Here is a 27,580-nt window from a genome sequence, read left to right as displayed (position 1 = left end):
TCTATAGGACCTCTGAGTTAGAAAAATAGTGTGTAAAATCGTTAAATTTATATCAAAATCTTATTAAAATCGTAGATAATGTCAATTTACTTCATAAAGTCAATGTTTATATTAATTTCTGACGGCGATATGACGTAAAAACGGGAGTTACGTGACGAGTGCATCAGTGGAGGAAACAGATTTTGGCACTTTTGATTTACTCACATTTTACACTCCTAAGTTATTTATCTTTTTAGATAAATCCTATTTTGGTATCTGGACTCCCTAATGATACATAATTATCATCCATTATCCGGGATGCCTACTGCTAAATAGCTAATTCGTAGGATTTATTATCGCCGACGTCACAAAGTTACCGCTCTCTTAGCTGGCCATTGTAGAACTCTTTTTTCCTACTAGCTTCTTAAATTAAGCCAGTAAAACTTAACTTTCAAATGGCGGCCTGTGATTGGCCGAAAACCAAAATCAGTTACATAATTTCCTTAATAAAACGTGAAATCCGCACGCAACAATAGCGCGGATTACAAAATTTCACGTACAATTTAAATAAAAAATTATTAAAATAATAATTTACATTATAAAATAACGGCGTTAATTTTACCGTTTACCGTCTTAAAGTTCATTTAGTCCTTAGAGGGGTATCAACAATACAAATTTCAAATAGTCCGGGAAAAATCCATAGAGTCACTTTCACATAGACACACATAAAAATAAATTACCGTTTCTGAAAAATAAATAACATTAGACATAGAGCAAACAAAATAAATAAATCGTAATAAATAATAATTAAACTGTCAAAACAAATAACATGTTGCAGTACAACACCATTATCAGCTCTCGTAGTAGCGGAGTTTTACAGTACCCGTTAACTCTTTCATGCACGGTGCGCCGGCCGTTCGCGTCATTCAATTACCGGTGCGACCTATATGGGGGGAATATTAAATACCAAATTCAAGACCTCAAATTATGGGTGCGACCTATATGCGATGGCGACCTATATGCGAGTAAATACGGTAGTATGTGAGTAACTCTTCCAGAACGCCAATTCTCCAAGGCATGCTTTTCACAGACCTAACAAAGCAAATCTTCCATAAATCAAAGATGGATGCAACAATACGTGCACATCTTGTAGTGCAGTGCTGCAGTGTTCTTTTTGAAATGTTGCGGTGATAAGCTTGGGAAATAAATAATACAAGACAACGATATTGTTGATCTTCTTGAAAACCTGTCGTGATAGACACACGAAGATTCCATTCACCTACTTTGCTAGTTCACTTTCTTTTACAACTGCTGAGAAGAGAAATTTAACTCAAAACTGCTGAAGATAAGATATTGCAAACCATGCACACATAATTTCTGGCTAAGTTCCCTCCTCCCCCCCCCCCCCCCCTCCACTCTCTCTCTAAGTGTCCCTTCCTCTAGCGGAATGCAGCCAGACTTCACTTGGGGCACCTGCCGGGCATATGGGCGCGCGGAAATAACGGTGGGTGAAACAAACAAGTCGCAGACTGGAGACGTGTAGCAGCAGTCGGGGCATGCCCCTCAGGTTTAGAGTGTGACAAGTGTGACAGCAGAGAGGGTGGGGGATACGAAGGCTCAGACCAAACAGGTTCCTAACATGGTAACAGGTTGGTTAAAAATATAGACCTGCCACGCAAAGAAGATTGCCCGAGTGATCACATCTAGCTTCAGAATTCAACAAAACAATAATAAAACAAAATTTAAGCATGGATAACCCAAAATCCGGATAATCCATACCCTGCTAATTGAGAGTTTACTTTATAACTTCTCAAAGTTGTGTCGCATGAGCTGTAATGAATTATAATTAGGTGATTGTACCTTCTAAAACACTGTCACAGGTCACTGTCACACTGTCACATTGTTGTTTCAGCCGGCAGATGCAGACCTCTGTGTGAAGCAGGAGCCGAGCGAGCTGGGTTTCCCGCCAATCAAGGAGGAGTTGGATGAACCAGTGAGTAGACTGCTTTGTGCAGATGAGACTATGACCCACACATGGTCTCGAGCCTTCTATACCCTTAAGAAGTATTATTATGAACCTTGTATTTTATACAAACCTTATATTTAAATTGTTATAATATTGTCATGCTGCGGCTAGTGATGTAGCGATGAGGCTGGCCAGACAGCTGTCACACCTGCCTGAAGAGAGGGGCGTGATGCAGGTATCTCCCGCTGTCTCGTACCGGCACCAGTAATCTGATTAATACTGGCCTGGTGCATGCCTTGGTTAATGAAAAGCTGGGCTAGAATAGTTGCTATGGGAAATTTCAACTATTCATTGTTTGTTATGTAAAGCTGTTATAATTTGTTTAAACTTTTTTTTATTTTTGGAGTTTCACACTGAATGGACAAAAGCAACTGGTTCCCTATTCTTCAATTGCAACTTAATTAGATTTCAAACACAATGACATAAGTGGGTCACCACTATATCAGCATATGGACCCTGAGTCCATCGAGGAGGTGATATCTGACCTCTTCCAACGTCATCCACTTAGGAATCCCAGGGAGCGCCGACAATCGTCCAATATTCCACCGTTTACCGTTCGTGAAAATGAAGAGGCGGTGACGTCCTTAAAAACTGGGAATAGCACCGGGGCCAGATGGAATACCAACAAACGTTATTAAGCTAGTAGCGAACGAGTTTCCGGACATCCTCCTCACTATTTATAATGTCTGTCTTTCCCCTGTAAGTTTCAGCAAGAGATGGAACCATCAACACCTTGTGCTATTACAAAAGGGCAAGGGACCACCAATCACGTCATCATCATACAGACCTCTATGCATGCTGGATGTAGCTGGTAAACTGCTCGAAAAGCTCCTCGAAATCCGAATAACGATCGCGATAGAGAAAGCAGGTGGCCTTGCAGACTACCAGCATGGCTTCAGGAAAGGCTGTTCAACGATAACTGCCATTGAACAGGTACTCAACATCGTGGATAAACCCTGGATAGGCCGCCAACAAAACAGAAGACTCTGTGTTCCTTTTACATTCGATGGCCAAAATGCCTTCAATTCGGTTTCAGACTGAAGTAATGCAATCGCGGTTTCCAGTCTGGTTGCCCTCTGCTCATGGTGAGGGTTAGAAAAGAGAGGATTATTTTTAGTGGATAAAAATCCCACACTACCAACTCCACCTAAATCTTCAAATTCCCCTTCGTTGGTGTCTTTGGAATATTTTTTAACCTCTCTCCTTTTTTTTTAAAAATACAAACTATATAAGCATATTGGCAGTTTTGCTAGTAGTTATGTAGTGTACCAATCATATAAGCAGATTTTCTAATAGTATTGTAGTGTACAATTTATATTGGCAAATGTTCAGTTAGACTTTTAGTGTACGACTCACGTTGACAGGTATACTAGTTGTCTTGTAACTAACATTGGCACATGTGCTAGTAGTATTGTAGAGTACAACTCATGTATAGTACCACTAATATTACTAATATCGGCAGGTGTGCTAAGTCGTCAGGTGCTGGGGTGACATGGCTGGTGGTTGTGTTGCAGTGTGAAGACAGCTGGCAGCCAGAACCCGGCAGTTCCTCTGCCAGCCAGGACTACACTCTGTGCAAGCAACAAGTGAAGGAGGAGATAACTATAGAAGAGCACCCTATAGCTGCAGGTACTTGCAATACTCTATAACTACAGTGTTATGCAGGTTATTCTGAGCAGTAGCTAATACATAGGTCTGTGTGGGTTTAGTGGTGAGTAAATGTGTTGAGTACACAGTGCAGCTACATAGAATGTAGGGATGGGGCGAATCCTGATTTCCTCGAATCCGAATCCTAACTCAAATCCTAGACTGGAATTGCCGAATCTCGAACCCAAACCCGAATCTTTTAATAGATGATGTCCACATATCTAATGTAAGTGAGATGTATTCTGCTTGCACTAAAAATCCCTTGACTTTATCACATGTAGTTTGGTACATTTCTGGTATAAGTGTATATAAAGACAAAAAATTTTTCTTGAGAAATTTCAGTTTTAGTACAGATTAGCGGTTAGAATTTTTTCTATAAATAACTAGAAGTCTGCGAGCCTAAGAATTTTACTTCGAGCCGAGCTCGAGCTTTTGTGGTACAGTTACACTTTTGGGAAATTATTTTTATCTTAAACTTAGTATAATGTTTGAATAAAGTATTGAATTGATGTGGGCTTTTTAATTTTGGGTAACTATTTACAGTGTGTGTTTACATTTTGCACTGCTAGAAGAAAATAACATTTTTTTCCATTGAATTTTACCTGTTTCCATTGAATCTTACCTGTTTCCATTGGTTCATTAGTAACTGATATCATCCAACAAACATAACCAAGTATATGTTTGTGTAAATGTAACATATCTTTGGAAAAATTTCATCCTTGTCAATTTTTCTGGAGTCCTTACTGAGCTTCAACAAACTTAGCACCAAAAATCATGTTGTTTTAAAAGTACATTCACATTGTTTCAACATTTCCACTTTTCAGCACAATAATTCTGAGAGAGATTGTCACAGAGTATTAAATTCTGTTCTTTAATCTATCATGCAGAACAATAATTTGTTCTGCACGTTGAGGAGTTAAATTAGCTCTACGATTGGAGATAGTGTTTCCAGCAGAAGAGAAGCGTCTCTCGCTGGCAACCTGCTTGACTGGAATGCTTTAGTAAAATTGCTTAACCTCAAAATTAGTGTCACAAATATCTGTAACTGGTCATTAAAGTTTAATCAATTGAAAGTAATAAAAATAAAAGCATTTTACTTAATTCAATTTACACTTGCAAAAAAAACATACACACAATAAACCTACATGGAAATTAAAGTCTTTTTCAATATCCTGAAGTCTGAAATATGTTTACTCATGTCATCAAATGTAGAGCTGTACTGAAGAAGCCGATTTTGCCAATATTTAGTTGAATCGGCATTTCTGCCGACTTCCGATACAGTACGCTTGTTAATTTTCGGCCGATATTACTGAAAAACGAAAGGGACTGCCATAACCTAAAAATCCACAAGTACCATTTTCACTTTTCGTAGTACTACTGCATTCTCTCAGATCGCATTATTTCTTAGCAACATGTGCCAACCGTACATATCAAAGTTTAACATCCTTTTTTTTTTAACAATGTTCTTTAATTTAATATGTCATAAATAAATAATACATTACTATCACGGTAAATATACATCTTGGTTGTTATGGTAACTATAGTGCAAATATGGTAGCTATCCTGCTATCATGTTTCTGTAGTAATTATGGTATTCTACAAAGAATCTTGTTCTTTTTATGGTAATTATCTTAAAATAACTATTTGGTTTGTACTGTAGTTATGGTACATTATCCATATTTCTTCGTATGTTGTTGTTCATTTGTCTTTTCTTCATATTTACGTGCGCCATTATTTGAGACAGGAAGTTTCAGAAAAAATTTTAACGGACTTTATATCACACATTTAATGGCGTAAATGATGAGACCTCGGTCAATTTAAACGCTTTATACGGAAAAACCTGCCATGCGGGTTCTCGTAAGCGAGTTTTACTGTATTTTTTTTCCCGTAAATAGTAAAAAACCGAATCCTTTGACGAATCCTATATCAGACCTGCCGAAGCTTCGAATCCCTAGGATTCGGCGGATTCGGCGGATATTGGATTCGGTCGCCCCATCCCTACTTTGAAGTCATATAATCAGTTTATTCATCTGAATTTCAAAACATCATATAAATTCCTCAAAAATTCTTTTGAAAGCTGGAGAGGGTAGGGACTACCGTGTTTTCTCGCATAATCGTCGCACATTTTATTCTAAAATCAGGTTTGAAAAGTAGGGGTGCGACGATTATGCGTAAAAACATTTTTTGTTATATAAAGTTATTCAGAAAAACAAAAACCATTCATGGAAAGTACGTTTATTTAAAAAGTGAAGTATAATTGAGCACGCCAACAATTTAAATTAATTTGAAGTCATGTAACTGTAAATAGAAAAATTATATCTTTGATCCGAATGCGAGCCTGAATGAACGCGTAACTTTCGTAGTACGCACCACGAAAGAGTGCGGGCCATCAGATGTAGTTACTTTGGCACTCGACTTTGAGCGCGCGTTGTATGCACTCGGCGAGATATCGATATTCGGCTACGTGTGGGCGTATATATACGGGAAGCAACATAACCAAACAGAGCGTGCATTGCATGCACTCAGCGAGTTATCGATACTCAGCTACATGTGCGCGCTCTATATGGGAAGCAACATAACCAAACATTAATGATTGCAACGAGCGCTGGCTACATTTTCGTAAACAGTACACCGTGGCGACGCAGACGGCCAGATGAAGGTTATAACGTTTAAAAAGTCTTTAAAAGAAAATTTACACATCAGATAACTTTATATTTCCGTTAATTAAATAAGTAAGAGTAAATGTCCGAATATATATTAGATTTCTACTTTAAAATACATTTATACGGAAAATTACCCACTCAAAGCGCTCGGAATCTAATAGCGGAACCATAAAACATCATGCGACGTTTACGCGAGAGATTATTTTTGATCAAAATTTTGACGCCCTAAAATATAGGTGCGACGATTACGCGAGTGCGACGATTATGCGATAAAAGAGGGTAGTAACGTTACAACTTTCCTATCAATTTTTTTTTAATTCAAAGGATATAGTATAATATATTGTTACGAGTGTAATGTGGGGGAACTGGGTTCATGAGGGATAGCCCAATTAAGTTTTATTACAGTTTTATTAATTACTTATATTTACATTACTAATAAGTGACTGTACTTAAAATTGTCTGATCACCAATCAGTTGCACTAAAAAATGTTTATTCGTAAGTCATTCGATGTCTGTCAAATCCCATAGTTCGCAGTCCTCACGGCAGCCTCGGAAAACCCACAGAATTCCCAGGCCACTAAACAGGATGGTGCAAGGGGAGCAGAAAGGGAGAATGTGTATAGCTAGGGCCATTGTAATGCGCATGCCTTACGTCAGTGGATGTCAGTGTTCGCTCAGGGCCGCCAGCCAGATCCGAACCTGACGTCCGTCGCGGTCCTGTCTGCATTCGTAACACTGCCCCTCCTTAAACCTCCCTTCCGGCATATTCCCTCAATCGGTCCAAATGTACCACTTTCATCTGTCCCCTTTTTCTCTCTGGATGCCTTAGACTACATCATTTAGCTGTTTCAGGACTTCATACAGGCCTTCCCGCGCTGCTTGAAGCTTAGGGCACCTTCCGTTCCTTCGTTATGGGTCGTACAGCCACACCGAATTGTCCTCCTGAAATCCAGTTGAGTTAGCCTTCAGTTTGTACGTCATCTTTATTTGATTCGTCGCTAATCAAAGATTTTTGTGGGCTTCTTCATGTATAAGCGCTTGGTCGTAGACTCTTTGGTGTGTCGAGCCCCACGTTGTGGTGGCCACTTCTGTGTACGTACTTCTTTCTGCTGAGGTAGAAACTGCGCCACGTGGTAATAGCCACTACAGTAAATATAACTTCTTCTTATTACTCTTATTACTTTGCTTTTGTGTTGCTCCTTCACTACTACCACCTCAAGTAAATCAATACATAAATTACCTTCAAGGTGTGACCTGGGATTTATGCTATCTGATAGTGATAATTGGTATTTGGAGTCACAATTAATAACAAATGGGCGCCATGTTCCTATTATTATTAAAAAAATATATATTTAAATGGAACAAACATTTATATTTATCCAGTAACTGAGATATAGCATGATTGTAGTGTTTCAACCAATTTTATAGATAATCATCCAATAATGTTCAACATAGGCATGATGTTACCTAGTATATTAAATTTAATTATCATATGACAAAATACTTCCAACAAACTAACACGTATAATTAAAACCATAATAATACATACTTCCATAAAAGCTTTTCATACATATGACATTGCCTAATTTAAGTTGAACAAAAGAAAACAAAAAAACCTTTCTCAAACAGTTATGTATAGTAACAAAACAATCTTAATGTACCAATAAGACAGTTTGGATGATAAATAATGTAATACAGTTAATATTTCCCAAAACTAGCTTCATTCGGTCACACATGAGATTCTCACCCCTACCTCTGGGTTTTGTCGACAAAGTTTAACTTTTGAATAGTTCAAACATATCAGTTTAATCTGTGTCAAAGAATATTGCATTTTGTTGATCGGAAATAATTAGATCGTTCAGGCTTACCTGAATTCTTCTTGTACAAAATCAAGCCTGAGGCCTTACAAATACTGAGAATGGCCAAAACTCAGCCAAATCAAACCTGATTCCTACAAATAATATTTCAATTTGTGGCCAAACTTCACAGGATTATTATCAATTGCCAATCTTGATGAATTAAGGTCATTTCTTGACGTTACAACTCAGTTTAGTAGAACTCAATACACGATCAAGCCATACTTAAACAATGGCTTTTCCAAACTTTTTCCTTCTATATCCTTCCCTCAACTCCATACAAATTTCACTTCTCTAATTTTTATACAAATTAAAACCTTGATTGTTAAGCTAAATCAACAAACTTATTACAATATGGCTGAAAATTACATGCATTAAATGATACATCAGTATATGATGAAAAATACGTTAAAACCTAACCAAAATATAGCAATCTGACTAATTTTAAATATAAAAATTCTGAAAATACTTTCCTCCACATTAACATCAAAACAAAAAAATTATTAGTAAAATTGTGTACCGAAAGAAAATTAAATTAACATATAGCCAACATGAACAAAAATAAACTTTATAGTCCAAAGAGTAATAAATAATTGTCCATGGATGTAACACAATAATAGAATCTGAAACATACATAATCATAGAAATTAAATATTGGTTTGAGGCAAGACTCTGTACGTGGCTACGCGTACAGAAAGCCGCTCCACATCCAATCACCAAATAATTTTCAAAAAGTATTTGTGGTTGTATGTTTTCAACTCGAACAGTACATGGCTTGCCGAAAAACATGGCGTCGCGCCAGTGGCGAAGGGTGAATTTCAAAGTGGGGGAACCAAGTATGTTCACTGTCACCCCTGGAAAAATTTGATTTTAAGGTGCAAATTGGTGCTATTTAAGCGGTTTAACGTATCTCTTTTGTAGGAAATTTTATGCGCTTTAATTTTGAATCAAAATGTTTTTTTTTTTTTTGCTAAAACCCATAGTTTAGAAAATACTTAAGCAAAAGCTATGAATTGTACCTTTAAACAGCCCTCCCACCTGCCGTTCACCACCGACCAATGGGTCTATTAGTATGTTTTTCATCTATTTTTCTTTTGTTGCCTCGACTAATAAGGCGGCTTCCGCAGCAAAATAATTTTAAGTGTCGATGAAAGCTAGGCCTAAGAGTTTCTCTTCAAAATGTTAAGTCAACATTTCCTATATTATAATAAAATTAAAAAGCTGGTATGACTAAAACTTTAGCAATCGTCGTTACACGAAGCAAGATATTTTAATCAGTAAAACAGTGAAAGATACGCTCGGAAACACATCACCAGCATACCTATATCAAAATTCACGAAATTATGATTTTGGTAGTCAATACATGATAAAGTCACACAGAATTTAATAATCTTAACTCTCACTTTCAAGCATGAGCATGTGTGGTCATTTTGTTAGGCTATTTCGCTTATTAGATTTGAAGTGTCTTTTGCACTGCACACAGCTTGATTTAGCATTTGTTACCAAACACGATATGTCTGGCGTGGGTCTACCTTGCAAAATTAAAACTCGTTTTTGTTCGAAACTTTTAGCACCAAAAGATGAAACAAGTAAATTTTCTAGAGCTGTAGAAAACCGTATGTATTCGGTACTGAGTAACGGGTGCGCCATCTAGTAACGTGTAACGAAACGTTACACACGAATGCATTTCGTTACTCGCATTTTTCGTATGTTTTACGCATGTGCGCGCATATTCGATGAATTTACGTTACAAAGAACGATGTTTGTTTATTAAGTAAAGTAGGCCTATAAGTAATTTGGAAATTCGTAGTTCAAGTTTTTTTACTGTTTATTAAAGGTATTGTATGTGTAGACAAAGTTTGAGATTGGAACAAAAACAACGTAAGAAAGTATTTTTTACAAATGAGAAATATGTATGTTTTTGTTTTTTAGTATCGCGTATTTTCACGTTATTTTGTTCTTATCTTAAAAGAGATAATATAATAAAGCCGATCTAATGAGATTTAATTGTTTCTTGGTTAACAAAAGCTGTTAATTATCAAATATTGTTAATTATATATATTCTATTTATTATTATTTACGCTACATCATACTGTACGCGTACGCAATACAACTCGATTTGTTGCTGCAACAAAACATAGCATGTTATGCGGTAACTTATCAGAAGTAACAAGTAACGTAACGATACGATAGTAACGAGTACTAATTGCTATAGTAACGAATACATACGGATACGCTTTTTTTTCGTTACTTTTACACCTTTAAAATTTTCTACCACGCAGTCACAAGCGCGTCTGTTTCCTGCCGCTCCCTCCCCTACTGCGACAGCTTCGTCCCTCCGCACTCCCCTTAAAATCCCATACCATGGCCAGGGCCCGCAGAATAGACTGTTGGTTCCCTTGGCCAAGCCTACCGCAATGAGCGAGTTCAACAATGCTGTAGCTATGTGGCCACTTTTGAATTTGACGAAACTCTTCATCAAAAACTTGGGACTTAATTAAGTATTATAAAGTACGTATTCTTAATGTAGTAAATCTGCTTTCAGGCTGTCAGGCGAGTTATTTTACGCAACGCGAAGCACACAATATCTCTAGAGAATACGCCACGCGGCACGCGACGGAACCAGCCCTCTGGCTTGGTTCCCCAGGTCGGAAGCCGAAGCCGAGTGCTCACGGAAACACCCGAAGGCGAAGGCGGAGAGGAGTCGGCCACCAATGAAGGCGCAGAAAGCAATGGTAGACCCGGGGGGGGGGATGTTGGAGCGGGGAAGGCAGAGAGAGAAAGAGAGGCGTGAGAGAGATAAAGCGACAGCTGAAGAGGTTCAACGAGCGAACGCGCCTACACAAAGTGTGTTAGGGCGAGCTGTTCAAAAAATATGAGTTGAATTATTTACGACAGTAGACAAGTAGTAATATATTTATTTTATTTATTTGTCAGCAGTAGGAAACCAATGGTTCCCTTGGTTCCATGGAATATTCGCCCCTGCGTCGCGCACACTCTCGCCGCTCCAGACGTTGAACACGCGCTGCATCTGGTGACTTGACCTCGGTCACGCAGTCAGCTTCACAACAAAGTTCATGTAAACACTTGCTGTGTCTCTGTTTTAAAATTTCTTTGAGAACTGTGTTGCAAATAAAATAGTTTATACTGGTGGATTCGGTAGTATTTGTCTCGAAGCATGGGAAGATGATTATTTATACACTCATAATGTGTAAACAACTTAAACAGTAGGAAGTTCTAGTACACTGCCCTACAACCTGCACAATGTTTATTTATGTTCTCGATATCATTCAGGTTATGTACGACGACGAACGTATGTAGAATAGTGTTCATGTGTGACAATGTGTTTCTCCTGTATGAGATACAGCAGTTAACAACTGGAGCTGTGTACATACCATAGTGTCCAATCCCAATGTATCACTCAACCGTGCAGCCGCTCCAGCAGGGAAAATTGGGGTAGACACTCGTGCTTACATCTCCCCATCAGGATCACCTGTAGTCCATGTAGTTGCACTGCAACCATGCTGCCAATGACGAAGAACTCCTCTGAAGTAAATAAATACATTGTTCATCATATGTCACTCCTAAATGTCTCATACATAAATATACATCTTGCTATTCTTCTATTCTTCTAATCTTCTTCTGTTCCTGCTTCCCTAACCTGACTAACCACAAAAAAAAAATGCTGTTTGAGTAAAGTTTTTGTTATTATACTTTAGAAATGGTAAACATAAAATCATAATTATTACCCTCATTAAAATCTCACTAGAACAATAACATAACATTACCATGACAAACTATTTCACACAAATTATCAATTCCAAAATTTCATAACTTATTTTTTACACAACTTAATTCATTTTATAAACAAACATAGATCATTAAACATAATTATTATTTACATAACACAGAACAATAACATAAATTACACTTCACTTTGGTTGTGCAATTATTGCATCTTATCATTTTTTTAATTTTTTTTTTTTTTTAATGTGTGCATCAAGCATCTTTTCACAATGTTACAATGTTGTGATCATGGTATTTTTTTTTCATACTTAAAATCCCATTGTGTGTGTGGTTTTTTTTTTCAAATATATCTTAAAATGATTCATGTACTACAATATTTCAATAAATTATAAACATTTTAAACATTTGGCAATAATAAAATAACATTTCTCTGTATGTACACTATAAATTATAACAGAACATCTCCCAAATAAAACATACATGTTAACACACCTTTCCTTCACTACAAACAAAAATACAATTATTTAAAATTCACACAATTACTTATCTGGTTTAAAACAAATTATTTACAAACATCATATTACCATTATGTCACATAAATCAACTAACACATACATAATAATCTTACAAATGTTTATTCACTATATCATAAACTCTTATTTACATGTCAAATCTATTCATAAACAACAACACAATATATATTACCTGAAACACATTCAATTAACAATTCAAATATTCCTTATCACATATGTCAAATGATTAAAATAGTATTTTAAACTTTAAATAAAGTTTGCAGTATATGGACAATCATAAAGTTTTTCACAATACTGTGTGAGATATTTGCATGAACAGAGATCTGTAGCAAAACTCAGACTCTAAATATTACACATATTGGTATTATTATAACTCAGTCACCTTAGACACTTAGGATTAACCTAATTAAGTTATGGCAATCAAAATCTTGAAAAACAAAACTGTAAGTACAGTAGATCCATTATATAATATTGTGCATTATACCTATATCACAGTATATCCTTACTAATATTGTTGTTATTGGGAACAGGTACCATATTACAACCATTTCCTTTTCATACAACATTCAGAGACATTATAGGCTTCAGCATGTATATTAGTTAAGATTCCAACTTTATCATTAAGCTTAACAGAACTATATCAGATCAGGACATTTCACATTCTTGAATAGGTAATGTGATTACTAACAACACATTCTCAACATGACATGAGCTTAAAATTCTAGTTGGTATTCAGTCAAAACAAAAACCAATTCGTCGTCTACAGTATTAAGGGATCATACAGTACAACATACACAATAACACATATACACTTCTAGGATACTACCCTAGTAATATGAGTATAACAACTCAGGAGCACTTTAGCTCAAAGTACATAATAACAATAAATACTGTATCCCAATACTAACAAATGTGCTTAGCAACTTACATTGTGTAGACATCAGCTGATTCAACAATATTACATAACACAAGACATCAGCTGACAACGAATTCATATTCCTGTCCCATTACTGACCTACAACCAGAACATTGGTTGGCTCATATGTTACATACCATCTGAAAATTCAGTTGAGATACCATATCTGATCGGCATAGACGACTATAACGACTGGAAATTTGGCATTAAAATGTTAATGCGTGAAAAGTGTAGGCAACTGGGGAAGCATATGAGGCAACACAAAAACCTGACCAGGATAAAGAAATGGAGGCCCTTTCTTTGATCTGCTTACATGTGGATCCCCACCTGTACCCATATGTAAGAAATGCTGAAAAACCCAAAGATGCATGGAATGAGCTAGCAAAAGTTTTTGAAGACAAAGGTTTGGAGCGATGCATTGGCTTAATAAATCATCTATTGGACCAGAGATTAGAAAACCACTGTGGCATGCATGATTATATCACTGCAATCATAGGTACAGCTCAGAAGTTACAAGACACAGGAAAGGGTCTGGACGATGAATTGGTTGCTGTAGTGATGCTTCGGGGACTCCCTGAGGAATTCACACCATTAAGAATGGCTTTAGAAAATTCAGGGATTGAGGTTACTTCAGAGTTGGTTCGCATGAAACTGCTTCAAGAGGACCTCAGAAGAAGCAGTGGCCACGGAGGTAATGCAGAAGCAGTCCTAGTATCCAAGAAAAAAGAAAAATTTACCACAAAGGGTGCAAGAAGTAAAATTCACTGTTATGGGTGCAACATATTTGGCCACATAAAAATGAACTGTCCAAATCAGGCCAACTATGTGAAGGATGACAACAGCACTGCACCACCATTCAGGTCAGAGGTACCTCTTCTGTTTACAGCGCTGGGGGTGAGTACAGTGGAGAATGCATGGTACATAGATTCTGGAGCAACAGGTCACATGACTAATAAGAAGACATGGTTAAGCAATTTTAAACAAAAGGATAATCTGGAAATATCTGTAACTAACAACGAAAGGGTTCATGTTCTCAGCACCGGTGATATTGCAATTAGTATAAATAACACAAAACGAATAATCCAAGATGCAATGCTTGTACCGCAGTTATCCACAAATCTGTCATCTGTATCAAAGATGGTAGAGAAGGACCTGATTGTAGTTTTTTCGCAAAAGGGGTGTGAAATATACCACAATAACAATTGTAAGATCCAAGGGAACTTCGAATTAAGTTCTACAAATGTGGGAGGGCTATACAGACTAGATAAGTGTATCCCTATGGCCCAAAAACATGAATCTGAATGCCAAAATGCAATGGTAATTGTAACCGATACACATGAAATATGGCATCGTAGACTGAGTCACCTCAATTGAAAAGGTATGCGTGAACTAAAAGATGGTTTGGCAACTGGTATCAAGATCTCTGGGGGAGGAGTTGAGCCATGTATGCCTTGTATTGAAGGTAAACAGTGCAGAAAACCATTCCGAAGTAACCTAGCTAGAAAAAGCTCTCAGAAACTTGAGTTAATTCATAGTGACCTGTGTGGCCCCATGAGTGAGGACTTCTACAATGGAGCAAAATACATGCTGATATTTGTTGACGATTTCTCTCGGAAAATATTTGTATATTTCCTAAAAATACAAATCCCAAGTGAAGGATATATTTGTGGAGTTTAAGCTGCAAGTTGAGAAGGAAACTGGGCTCCAAATCAAGATACTAAGAACCGACAATAGACGAGAATATACAAACAATTTGACTAATTTTCTGAAAGAACATGGAATCAGACATCAGACCACAGTTCCATATTGGCCAGAGCAGAATGGGGTGGCAGAACGTGCCAACAGATCAATTTGTGAAAAGGCTCGTAGCATGATGCAGGATGCCAACTGCCCCAAGGAACTTTGGGCTGGAGCTTGCAACGCAGCGGTATATCTGAAAAACCGATCACCTCATGCTTCAGTGATTATCTCCATACCAGAAGAGTTGTGGACAGGGAAGAAAGTGGACCTTAGTCACCTGTGTGTGTTTGGATGCAGAACATATATGCACGTGCCCAAGGAGAAGCGAACAAAGTGGGATGCCAAAAGCAGAGAACTGGTTTTTATTGGCTACTGTGAATATTCAAAAGGATACCGCCTTCTTGACCCTGGGAAGCCATCAAGGGTGATAAAAGCGAGAGATGTTGAATTCCTAGAGCATTCAAGTTACTATGGAAGGAAAGACAAGACCATGGACCATCAGGATGAAACCAGCACATCTGAATTCATCCCACTGCAAACAATTAAAAACAGCGTCCCTATCGTGAAAAATGATGAAGTTTATGAGTATAAGCTTGAAACAGGGGACTCATCTGATGCAGATAGTGACTTCCTAGGCTGGGATAACCTTGCAGAAACAGAAAATGTGCAAGAAAATTCATCAAACCTGGAGAAATGGAACCAAGACATACTGTCCGATAACAGGCAAAAGAAACATTTTCCAGATCACCTCATGTATCAGGCAATGTCGAGCAAGAAAGAAAATATACCTGAACCCAGGAATGTAGAAGAAGCCTTGAATGGGGAATTCAGGAAAGAATGGCTTGCTGCTATGAATAATGAACTCAAGTCGTTACTGGACAACAACGCATGGGAATTAGTGAACAAACCTGACAACCAAAAGGTCATCGGATGTAAGTGGGTATTTAAAATGAAGAGGGAACCTGGCGGAACTACAAACAGATTCAAGGCACGCCTGGTAGCAAAAGGATACTGTTTGATATTGTATGTTAAGAAATTTCGTTTTCTAACTTCTGTGGTGTGGCTATCCTGGTCAGACGTAACAAAAAACAAAAACCTAGTGTGTGATTCAGTGCATCAAGATGGCCGACAATTGGCGGTTTATGCGTGCGTGGTCCTCCGGAACGTTTTGCCTCGTGGAACATGAATTTGTATAATAGTTTTTGGTCCTCCGGGCCGGATTATCACCCCTAGTAGCCAGAGTTTTGTACTCACTTAATTTTTTTTTTTTTTGTTCCTCGTCTCGTTTTGTGTTCGTGCGTATACGTGTGTGTGAAACCATCCTGCGTTGGCATCTTAAGTCATGTCTCGCCACATTGTGGGCTAAGGAGAAATGGAGAACTTGTAAGGTCGTTTCTTGTCTTATTTTTGGTGTTGAATCATGAGGGCAGGCTACAATACATTCGTTAGGTCCAGTGTTTTCGTGCTTGTCTTTGTGGTTCGCTCTCTTCTGCCGAAACCTACTTTGTTACCGTTTGAATTGTGAAGTTCTTCTCTTTGTTTTTTTTTTGTTGTTGTTGTTGTTGCTGTTTTGTTCTCTGCCGCCAGCACGATGAGGTTCGCGATGTTTTCGGTCAGCGCTAAGCTGCACGAATCTAAGATTAAGCACATACAGTCCCGAGTGAAAGTTATTGCAACCACACCGAATGTTACAATGGCTATGGTCCATGAAATGCAAGTTTTCACTGAGCAAATTTGTGAGATTGAAAAGACTTTGTACGGTCGGTTTCTTCAACAAGAACAAATGCCTGCAGACTATGACGAAAATGTGTTTTTTGCATTCCATAATGATTTTTCTGACCTAGTGTCAGATACCCGTTCGGTGACTATTGCATTCCTAGCTAACCATGTTGACCTTGTGGCCCCCACTGCTGTTGTGTCCCACATGAATGTGAAATTGCCAAAACTCAATCTGCCTATGTTCTCTGGAAAGTGGGAGGATTGGCCTACATTCTCACAGTTGTATCAGGCTACCATACACGATAATCAGGCATTAGCCGATGTTGAAAAATTTCAATACCTTGTGGGATGCCTCACAAGTGATTCTGCTCAACTTGTAAAGAATCTACCCATTACTAGCGAAAACTACGCTATTGCATGGGAGTTGTTGACATCTCAATATCAAAATAACAGAAAGCTGGCCACCATGTACATAAATATGATTCTTGAATTACCCACTGTCAATTCTTCACATTTAAAATCACTGTCTAACTTTGTCACTGTTTTCAATGAAAATGCACGAGCATTGGATGCACTAGGCTTAGTATCACTCAGAAAAATCCTGTTCTGTTAGTTATCTTGATGAAAAAATTGGATATATCCCTGCGTACAAAATTTGAACATGCTATTAACAAGGATAATGACTCTCTCCCTGTAGTGATAGAATTGATGGAATTTCTGAAAAAGGAATCAATTAAAATGGACTCTGCCCTTGATGTCGGGTCGAAATATTTGCAACCTGGTACGTCACATAAGACAACTGTCGCACAAAATAAGCCACCTAACATAAATTCTCAGAAGTCAGTGTTTGTTTCAAGTTCATCCAGCTCAGCCAGATCATGCATACTATGCAAACAAACCACACACACAATCTATACCTGTCCTCACTTTCTGGATGCCTCATCAAAGGAAAGACAGCAAATAGCTAGGGATAATAGGTTATGTTTTAATTGCCTGGGTATCGCTCATAGGCTGGCAGAATGTTCATCACCGAATACATGTGCAAAGTGTGCACAAAGGCATCACACACTGCTACATTTTCAGGGCTCTGATGGTTTAGATCAACCTCAAATGTCATCTAACAAAGAATTAACAGATACACAATTTGTAGGTATTTCTGCTGATGAATTTCGGACAACGGTCCTCCTTGCCACTGCATTGGTTAGGGTCTATGGTGCTGATGGTAAATCTCATGTCATGAGGTGCCTGTTAGATAACGCAGCACAAGCATCGTTCATCACTGAATCAGCATCTCAACTGTTGTTGTTACCCAGGCGAAGGGTTGTTGAACGCATTTCTGGCTTGTCCACCAGTGCTGTACATTTAAAGGGCGTGATAGATTGCAGGATGATGTCAGTAGCACAGTCACAATTTGAGATAAATCATTCATTGTTCATTGTGTCAAAGATTACTAATGACTTGCCCCGTGTTGAAATTAGCTCAAGTATTCGTACCAAATTGGGCTCTTTCTCCCCCTCGCGGATCCTAACTTTGACATGCCTGCACCTATTGATATCCTTCTGGGAGCTGACGTCTACGCCCGCAGTTGTATGAGTGGACGCTTAGAGCTGGGAGCTGAATTGCCAGTGGTATTGGAATCTACGTTTGGTTGGGTACTTATTGGCGAATGCCCAGAATCTCATCCTGTTGGAACCTCAGCCCAAGACTGCATCTCAATGTTTGTAGGGATGGAACCAGCTCTTGATTCCACCCTTAAGAGATTTTGGGAATGTGAAGAACCTCCTCATGCCCATGTGAAGTCACCTGATGATGATTATTGTGAAAATTACTTTGTGAACACCCATTCTCGTGAAACCTAGGGTAGATACAAGGTTAGATTACCCATATCACCTCATTCTCAGAGTCTTGGGGACTCTCGTGTACATGCAGAGCAAAGATTTTACGTGTTGGAAAAAAGGTTGGCATGCCACTCATCTCTTAACGATTTGTACAGGACCTTCATGCAAGATTATGTGGACTCTGGTCATATGGAGCGTTATGAGTCGTCACAGAGTATTGTGTCTGTTTCCACAAGTTCAGAATGCTATATCCCTCACCATGCGGTAATTAAAACCTCCAGCTCTACTACAAAGTTAAGAGTTGTATTTGATGGCAGTGCCAAAACGTCAAATGGTTTGGCATTAAATGACATTCTTCTGCCAGGACCTAAACTCCAAAATTAAAGCACTGATTTTGTTCTTCGCTTTAGGCTTTACTGTGTTGTGTTTACTTGTGACATAAAACAAAGGTATAGACAAATCTTAGTACATGAAAATGATCGTCCCTATCAGCTCATCCTGTGGCATGACCATCCGTCGGAACCCCTTTCAGTTTATCAATTGAACACCGTCACATATGGATTGACACCATCTCCATTCCTAGCAATTCGTACGTTGCAGCAGTTAGCAGCTGATGGCCACTTGTATCCACTAGCTGCGGATGTTTTGAAGCACCACATTTTTTTAATGATATTATCACAGGAACCATGACTGTGGAAGAAGCATGCTTGTTGAAGGATCAGCTCATCAATCTCTTACATTCTGGCAGTTTTGAGCTCCGGAAATGGTCATTGTGAAAACCCTCAGGTGTTAGAATTCTACCAAAGATCTGTCAAAAACGTCCTGGGCCTAAAATGGGACCCAACCAATGACACCTTTTCATATGATTTGAATATTGTTAGTGGTCAACCCACTAAACGTTTTGTATTGTCGCAGATTGCTTGCATCTATGAGCCATTGGGTTGGTTGTCTCCTATGGTGATATGGGCGAAAATCCTGATGCAATGGATCTGGGTTCAAGGGTTGGATTGGGACGAACTCTTACCTTCTCAAGCGTTGACCCCTTGGAAAAAATTCCTAGAGAACCTCTACTTGGTGAAACAGCTTCAATTGCCCCGTTATGTATGTCCAGGGGCTACGGTTGTAGAACTGCATGGATTTTCAGATGCATCTGAAAAGGCATATGCAGCTGTTGTATATGTTAAATCAGTTGATATGGGGGGTAAGGTTTCTGTCCATCTGATAATGGCCAAGTCTAAGGTCTCTCCTCTGAAACAAGTGTCGCTACCTAGACTTGAGTTGTGTGGTGCTCATATGTTGGCAAAGTTGCTGGACTACTGCCTAAAGTTTCTTTCCCAGTATGTAAATACTCTTACAGTCCTAGCCTGGTCTGATTCAAGCGTCACTTTAGCTTGGATAAAAACTCCACCCTATTTATTGAAGACATTTGTTGCAAATCGAGTGGCTCAAATTCAAGAATGGGTACCTCCCCAACAATGGAGACATGTCAGGTCCAAGGATAATCCGGCTGATTGTGCTAGTCGTGGCATACTCCCACATGAGCTTGTATCTCATCATCTGTGGTGGCATGGACCACAATGGCTTGCTAGCTCACCAATTGACCTCAGTCTAGTGTCCCATTGATTCCAGATGAGTTACCTGATTTAAAGTCGTCTACTGTCACGTTACTAGCAGAGCAAGTTGCTTGTGAAGAATTGCAAATCTTGCAAAACCCCCCTGCATGGCCTAAAAATGTAAGGATAATGGCTTACATGTTACGTTTTGTCAAATGTGCTCGATAAAAGGCTCGCACTCACGGACCTCTGTCCTCCTGTAAACTCCAGCAGTCAACAAAGGTTATTTGCCGAAATATCCAAGGTCTACATTTTCAGTCTGATGTGCATGCTCTAAGAAAAAAGGGAATGTGTTCGACAAGGATGCAACGACTCTCTCCATTTTTGGATGATGATGGTCTGCTCAGGGTGGGCGGTCGATTAAAGAACTCCACCCTAGATTTTTGTACCAAACATCCAATTTTATTACCTAAAGACCATCCTGTGGTTGCAACTCTTGTAGATTATTACCACCTAAAGTATCTTCATGCTGCACCCCAACTTCTTCACTCTCTTATCTCCCAACACTTCTGGATTTTGTCTGCAAGGTGTTTGATTCGCTCTAGAATATTCAGATGTGTTCGGTGTTTTTGATGCAAACCTGTTAACCAATTACCACTAATGGGTGAGCTGCCATCAACTAGAGTTACTCATACTCGGCCATTTGAGCAAACAGGAGTAAATTATGCAAGGCCAATTTCAATCCGATTGAATGGACTGCGCCGTTGTCCAATTCAAAAGGCATTTTCATTTGTTTTGTGACAAAAGCTGTCCACATCGAAATCGTGACTGATTTGACTGCCGATAGCTTCATTGCAGCCCTCTCACGTTTCGTGTCGAGGAGAGGATTATGTACTGCTCTTTACTCAGATTGTGGCACTAATTTTGTGGGAGCATCCAGACAGCTGACTCGAATTTTCCAACATCTTCTGAAATCCACAGCATTGCAAGAATTTGCATTGTCACAGTCCATTGTCTTCCATTTTCTTCCACCTGCAAGTCCTCACCAAGGAGGTCTGTGGGAGGCTGCAGTAAAATCTGCCGAATACCATCTTCGTCGAGTTATTGGTGAACAGGTTCTCACTATTGAAGAGTTGATGACATTTTGTGCCAGAGTGGAGGCTGTTCTGAACTCCAGACCATTGACTCCTTTATCGTCAGATCCATGTGACATCGCTGCATTGACTCCCGGTCATTTTTTGATTGGAGCTCCACTTGTAGCCATACCCGAACCCAATGAGGACGACCAGACGCTGTGTCTTTCCAGAAGATGGAAGATGGTGTGCACGCTCACTACCCAGTTATGGAGACGCTGATATAGAGAATATTTGCAACATATGCAGCCTCGAGTGAAGTGGACCACTCAGACACCTGGACTCACTGTGGGTGACCTTGTCCTTATTGGCGAGGAACGTGTGCCTCCTCAAGGGTGGTGCTTGGCCAGAGTGACTAAGGTGCACCCAGGCAAAGACGGAGTCGTCAGAGTTGCCACTGTTCGCACACAGACGGGAGAACTTACTCGCCCTGTGCATAAGCTATACAGACTTCCAACTTAATAAATCCATGCTGGGGAACTGATTAGTGTTGTCTGTGGCTGGTTTGGCTTCAGATTAGAATAGATGTGTGTGTCAGACATATTGTGAACTAGACAAATGTTTTACTCTGTTGTGGAGTGTGTGCCCTTTGTGTATAATCTTTTCAGAGACCTTATGTATGTCTCGGTGGGTGGTATGTTTGATATTGTATGTTAAGAAATTTCGTTTTCTAACTTCTGTGGTGTGGCCACCCTGGTCAGACGTAACAAAAAACAAAAACCTAGTGTGTGATTCAGTGCATCAAGATGGCCGACAATTGGCGGTTTATGCGCGCGTGGTCCTCCGGAACTTTTTGCCTCGTGGAACATGAATTTGTATAACAGATACAATCAGCAACATGGAATTGACTATGATGAGACATTTGCACCAGTAGTCATTTATGCTACGATCAGGATGTTGCTTGGAGTAGCGGCACAACTTGACCTTGATATTGACCATCTTGATGTATCTACGGCTTTTCTCAATGGTGAGCTAGAGGAAGAAGTATACATGTCCCAACCAGAATATTTTGTGTCTCAAGGAAAAGAAAACAAAGTTTGTCTTTTAAGGAAAGTCATGTACGGGTTGAAACAAGCAGCTAGGGCATGGAACAAGAAAATTAATGAAGTACTCCTTGGTTTAGGCTTGAAACAAAGCTTTTGTTAACCATGTATGTATTACAGGACATCAAACAAGAACTATTTAATTGTTGCTTTGTATGTCGATGACTTCCTTATCTTGTCTTCAAACAAATCTGAAAAGGATAACCTAAAATCAGAACTGATGACCACTTTCAAGATGAAAGATCTGGGTGATGTGAAGCACTGCCAGAGGGACAGAAGCACTGGGACTATTCAAATAAGTCAAGAACACTACATTAGGGAACTTTTGAAAAAGTTTGGAATGGAGGAGTGCAAGCCAGCAGGAACTCCAATGCAGAAGGACCTGACACTCCTAACAGGTGGTGTCAACTTGAAAAACTCTAGCATACCTTTTCAGAACTTAATAGGATGTCTGATGTATCTAGCAGTCTGCACAAGGCCAGACATTTCCCACTCAATCAGTGTATTAAGCCAATTTAATAACTGCTACTCAGAAGAACACTGGAAGTGTGCAAAGCGGGTGCTCAGGTATCTGAAGGAAACCATCAACTACTGTTTGAATTATTCCAACACCACTGAACATCTACCAGGATTTGTTGATGCAGACTGGGCTGGTGATGCGAATGACAGAAGATCCTACACCGGTTATGCATTCAAGCTTGGAAATGCAGCAATATCATGGGAAAGCAGAAAGCAGAGAACTGTGGTACTCTCTAGCACCGATGCAGAATATATGGGGTTGTCTGATGCAAAAAAGGAAGCCATATATCTACAAAGCCTTATGGGAAAACTCTTTGGTGAAGGACATTGTGTGAAACTATTAAATGGCAATCAGTCAGCTCATAAGATTTGTATAAATACAGTGTTCCACAGTCGAACTAAACACATTGACGTGAGACACCATTTCATCAGGGAAGCTGTTGAAAACAAGAAGGTTGAAGTAATATATCTGCCAAGCAACAACATGACTGCGGATGTGCTAACAAAGGCGCTGCATAAACCTCATCACGAGAACTGTGTGCGTGGACTGGGACTTGACTTCATCAAGTAATTTTTGTTTTGTGTGTCTGCTGCTTGATTATGGGGAAGTGTTGTTTTGGTTATCAAGCAGCAGTTGGCAAAACTGCACCGGAAGCGGAAACAGTAGTGTACTGTTATGTTTACATGATGTAAAAGCATTGTGTGGTAAAAAGATGCAATGTTATATCCAGTCTATCTGTTGCGTGACTACGGAAGTTAAAGAATTCACCCGAAAATTGGTGAATTCTAGCAGCGCCCAGCACCAACTTGTGTCTAGGCGGCCATCTTAATTTTTACTGTCCTTTGTTGGATACACAAGCAAGGAGAAAGTTTTGTCCGCACACAACCAACAACAAAAAGAAAAACACTGTTATATGTCCATGATCCGAGCACAAACAAATGAGAAATGTATACAAATGGTCCTTTTTTAAAGTCACTGAACATCCCGCCCACCTTGAAATAAATATTTCAACTTAGTCTTGGGGTAAGGGGCACAGCTTCACTATCGGTCGAGTAACAAGTCCCTGGAGTGTACGGAGTTGTGCCACACGTACCACCCCATCAGGACCTGGAAAAGTTTTTATCACTCGTCCAAGTCTCCAACGAAGTGGAGGCAATTTAGGGTCTTGAATCAGCACTAGTGTGTTGGGTTGCACATTCACGCCAGCTTGATTCCACTTCCCCCGCACCTGCAGCTGATGCAAATAATCTTGTTATCCAGTTATCAAGAATTTGGCACCAGTATTTTTTTAAAAGGGCCATAAAGGCTTACCTACCTTTTGCTCATGTTTTGCGTGCAGTCGGTTGATGAATGTACCTTTTGCAATTTTGAAGTGTTTTGCAGCTTGTGTTATGGACATTCTTCCTGCTTTTACTTCGGCCATTGCAATTTTGAGGACATCTTTAGAAATACTATTGTATCTCCTATTCAGTGGTTCTCCAATATACTTTCTTGCCATGATCTTCCTGTGAACAGATTTACAAAACAATGTAGTAGCTGATAGTGTACCTACCATATTAAAAAAAAATAAGTATATTTTTTGACACTGGGGTTACTTTGACCGGTCAAAGTAACCCCATTTCACATAAAAATATGCCATGTTTTAATGAATTATGATTACTGCATACAAAACATCCATGAGCATGTAAATATTTATTAGAATCCATTCAGGATAAATAATTTGTACTTACCAAATCGTAAAACACTGAGAAACTGTGAAGATTTTCTTTCACCATGCAGATTTTATCTGGCTTCTAATTAGCATCAAAAATAACAGCTGAATATCATAGATAACATAAACATGAAATATTATGTAAAGCTTTTTTAGTCCATAGAGAACATTTAAAATAGGTCACACAATGGAAAGTACGCCATGTTTGATATGATAATATTCATACAATTGCCACCAGAGGTGCTACAATATTTTATTACTTTTTGGTCAAAGTAACCCCAGTGGTCAAAGTAACCCCACTTGACGGTACTTTTTGTACAAACAAGGAGTGTACATTTCCTAGCTTAGAATTTTTGGAATCATTATAATACCTGCTTTTGTAACTTTAGGCTTAAACTTTATTTGTTTCTTGGTTTCCTCTTGTAAATAAATGTCAACAAATAAAAAATTACTTGGAATAATTATTATGACATAACCGTCTGAATAATGGATTAGGACTTGAAAGATTGAGTTAAAAATAAACGACCACTACACTCCAACCTGAGCCTAGTTCAAAATAAATTTATTTCTTGCAGCACCCAGGGTATAAGTACACTTCTACAGGTATTATTGTTACTGAAATGTCTTTTTTAATAACAGTAGAGAGAACAGTAGTAAGATAACATGGCACAGAATAGAATAGAATTTTTTTTGTGTATTTAATTCAAAAATATGGCTGTGAATGTTATATTCAATATTTTATTCTTACATAAATTTAAAATAAGTGCTTGTATGTTTTTATTACAGGTTATGTAATTTGTATTTGTAAAAATATCTAATGCAAATAGTTGATGCTGAAATATTTTTTGGCTACTTATTTAGGGTGCCATGTGCTAGGATTGTTACCATACCTACTTGAACTGAAAATTGAAAACTCCTGACAAGCACACACTACCTGTTAATCTAGCAGTTTACCACTCAAAATGTATAAAGTATTTCATATGAAATACAGAATGTAAACCTCTCTGGCCAAATGCACAGCAGAAAGTAATATGTTCTTTTCCTGGCCTTGTGACATGTAAATGTCATTCTTCTGAGGCAACCTCTGCTATTTGTGATGCCTTATATTTCTTCCAGGCAGCGAATGAAGACTTCATGGTGAAGCAGGAGCCCAGTGAGATAGTTTTCCCTCTAATCAAGGAGGAGTCGGTGAATGAACTGGTGAGTAGACTTGGGTGAACAGGACTGTGAACTACAGATGGTTTCAAACCCGGTCCACTCTCTTGAAGTGTTGGAGTGTCTGTGCCGTACACCTGGTGATGTGTCGTTCCCGGTCCTCAGTCCTCGGTCGTGTTTATGTTCTCAGCAATTCAACAAGAACCAAGAACCGAGAATTAATTTGGGAACCATGAAATTTTACAGCGAATCCTTTCCCAGTTAAAATACAGTACTGTACTGGAAATGTGAACCCAACCATTTAAAAATAAATTATAAAGCCTTTGTGGAAGTGGTAAAGCATGGTGTGTATCTGATGCAAGCACAGGCAAGGCACACCTTCTAGCTTTATGATTTGCTGCTAGTTGAAACACTGTCTCCAACTGTTTGAGACGGGGCAGTAATGGTTAGTAAATCTTCCTTCACCCGCGTGCGCTAGCTCACCTCGCCCAAGTGGAGAGATAGTGCGAGCAGGAACCAGAACAATATCAAAAAATGGTGATATATTAGGACAGACACGATACTGTACAGCATTGGTTCCCAATTTTCGTTTCGGCCAGGGAACCCTATGATTGATTTTTTTTTGGTGGAACCCCAACTCCTTCAAAGGAAGTTATTTGATTTGACTGAAAGCCTAACGCTAGGATACGAGGAGGGAGGCCATAGCATGGCAAGGATTGAGGAATGGTATTTGCTGACATAAGAACATAATTATTTAACATGGCGTTTTATTAGGCCACAAAAAAAATTGATTAATAAACACGTGAAACAGCAGAACCAATTAGGTTAACAAGAATAACCAGAATCAATTAAATTGATAATAAATACAGCAAATTTTCAAGTGAACGAGCCATTATCAAGGCTACAAAATATAGAGAACAAGTTACGAGTTACGAGTTACGCTGGCGAAACAGTACGCGGTCCCATTACGGACCATCATAAGGGGGCGTCACAAGGTAGACGCGATGAAAACAGCAAAATTACAACAAAGTCGTTATGTAGGGAAAACCTACTACATAATGCACGTTACATGCGTTACAAGCTAAAGTTACATTCTGAAATAAATAAATAACGTAGAGTTTTACATACGTCGACGTCTCAGGGGAGAACAATTACAGAGAAAAGTGAAAGTGAAGTTAAATTATTCAAGTAAATCCAAATATAATTTTCTAGGTGGCGACCGAAAGGGAATTTAAACAAAACAGACAAGAATTTACATAAGCTTACATTAAGGCAAGGGCCACCGCCTCACTCGCAAAACAGAACAACACTTACATGTTCCCCCCCGAGGTCGCTCTCGCACGTCGTACAAATGAAGCCTAACTGACTACATGCTGAATTACAAAGACGATGCAGCTACTCGAGCTACCGAAAGGGACTAGCCAACAAAATTACCAAGACAAGACAAGACCGAATTATACATTGACAGCCGTTTTTATAGAGTAGGTGCGGCACAACGCGCTTGCGCCAACCGGAGGAGGGGAGGCGAGGAGCAAGCAAGCACACACTAGGAGGGGGAAGGAAGGAAGGGACGAAGTGCCAACGCCCGCGCTGACGCGCGGTTTTCAAACGTTGCGGCATGACAATGATTGTGTTTACTTTATATGACATTCATTATGACTCACGGAACCCCTGTGACTCTGCCACGGAACACTTTGTGTGAACCGCTGCTGTACAGCATAAGTATTACAAACTACACTGCATATCCACTAATAATTGTTTTATTCTTTATTTAGGCTCTAAATGACAAATTCTGCTGTTA

At 39.0% G+C, this 27,580-nt stretch overlaps 1 protein-coding gene across 11 annotated transcripts in view; it reads left to right on the top strand.

Annotated features, from left to right (window-relative positions):
• LOC134541305 (gastrula zinc finger protein XlCGF57.1-like) overlaps positions 1 to 27,580 on the top strand; it is a 531,604-nt gene that overhangs the window by 97,664 nt on the left and 406,360 nt on the right. For 9 of the 11 annotated variants that reach the window (XM_063384636.1, XM_063384637.1, XM_063384639.1 and 6 more), the window contains one exon: positions 1,892 to 1,972. In XM_063384636.1, coding sequence (XP_063240706.1) covers positions 1,892 to 1,972 — 81 coding nt within the window. Of the gene's footprint in view, positions 1 to 1,891; positions 1,973 to 3,543; positions 3,635 to 25,740; positions 25,825 to 27,580 lie in introns of those variants that run through there. The other 2 variants (XM_063384640.1, XM_063384657.1) reach the window with 1 other exon arrangement.

The sequence above is a fragment of the Bacillus rossius genome, chromosome 18 (assembly GCF_032445375.1).
Source record: "Bacillus rossius redtenbacheri isolate Brsri chromosome 18, Brsri_v3, whole genome shotgun sequence".
NCBI lineage: Eukaryota > Metazoa > Arthropoda > Insecta > Phasmatodea > Bacillidae > Bacillus > Bacillus rossius.
The sequence above is the reverse complement of the archived record's forward strand: the minus strand, read 5'-3'. Positions and strand labels throughout refer to the sequence as shown.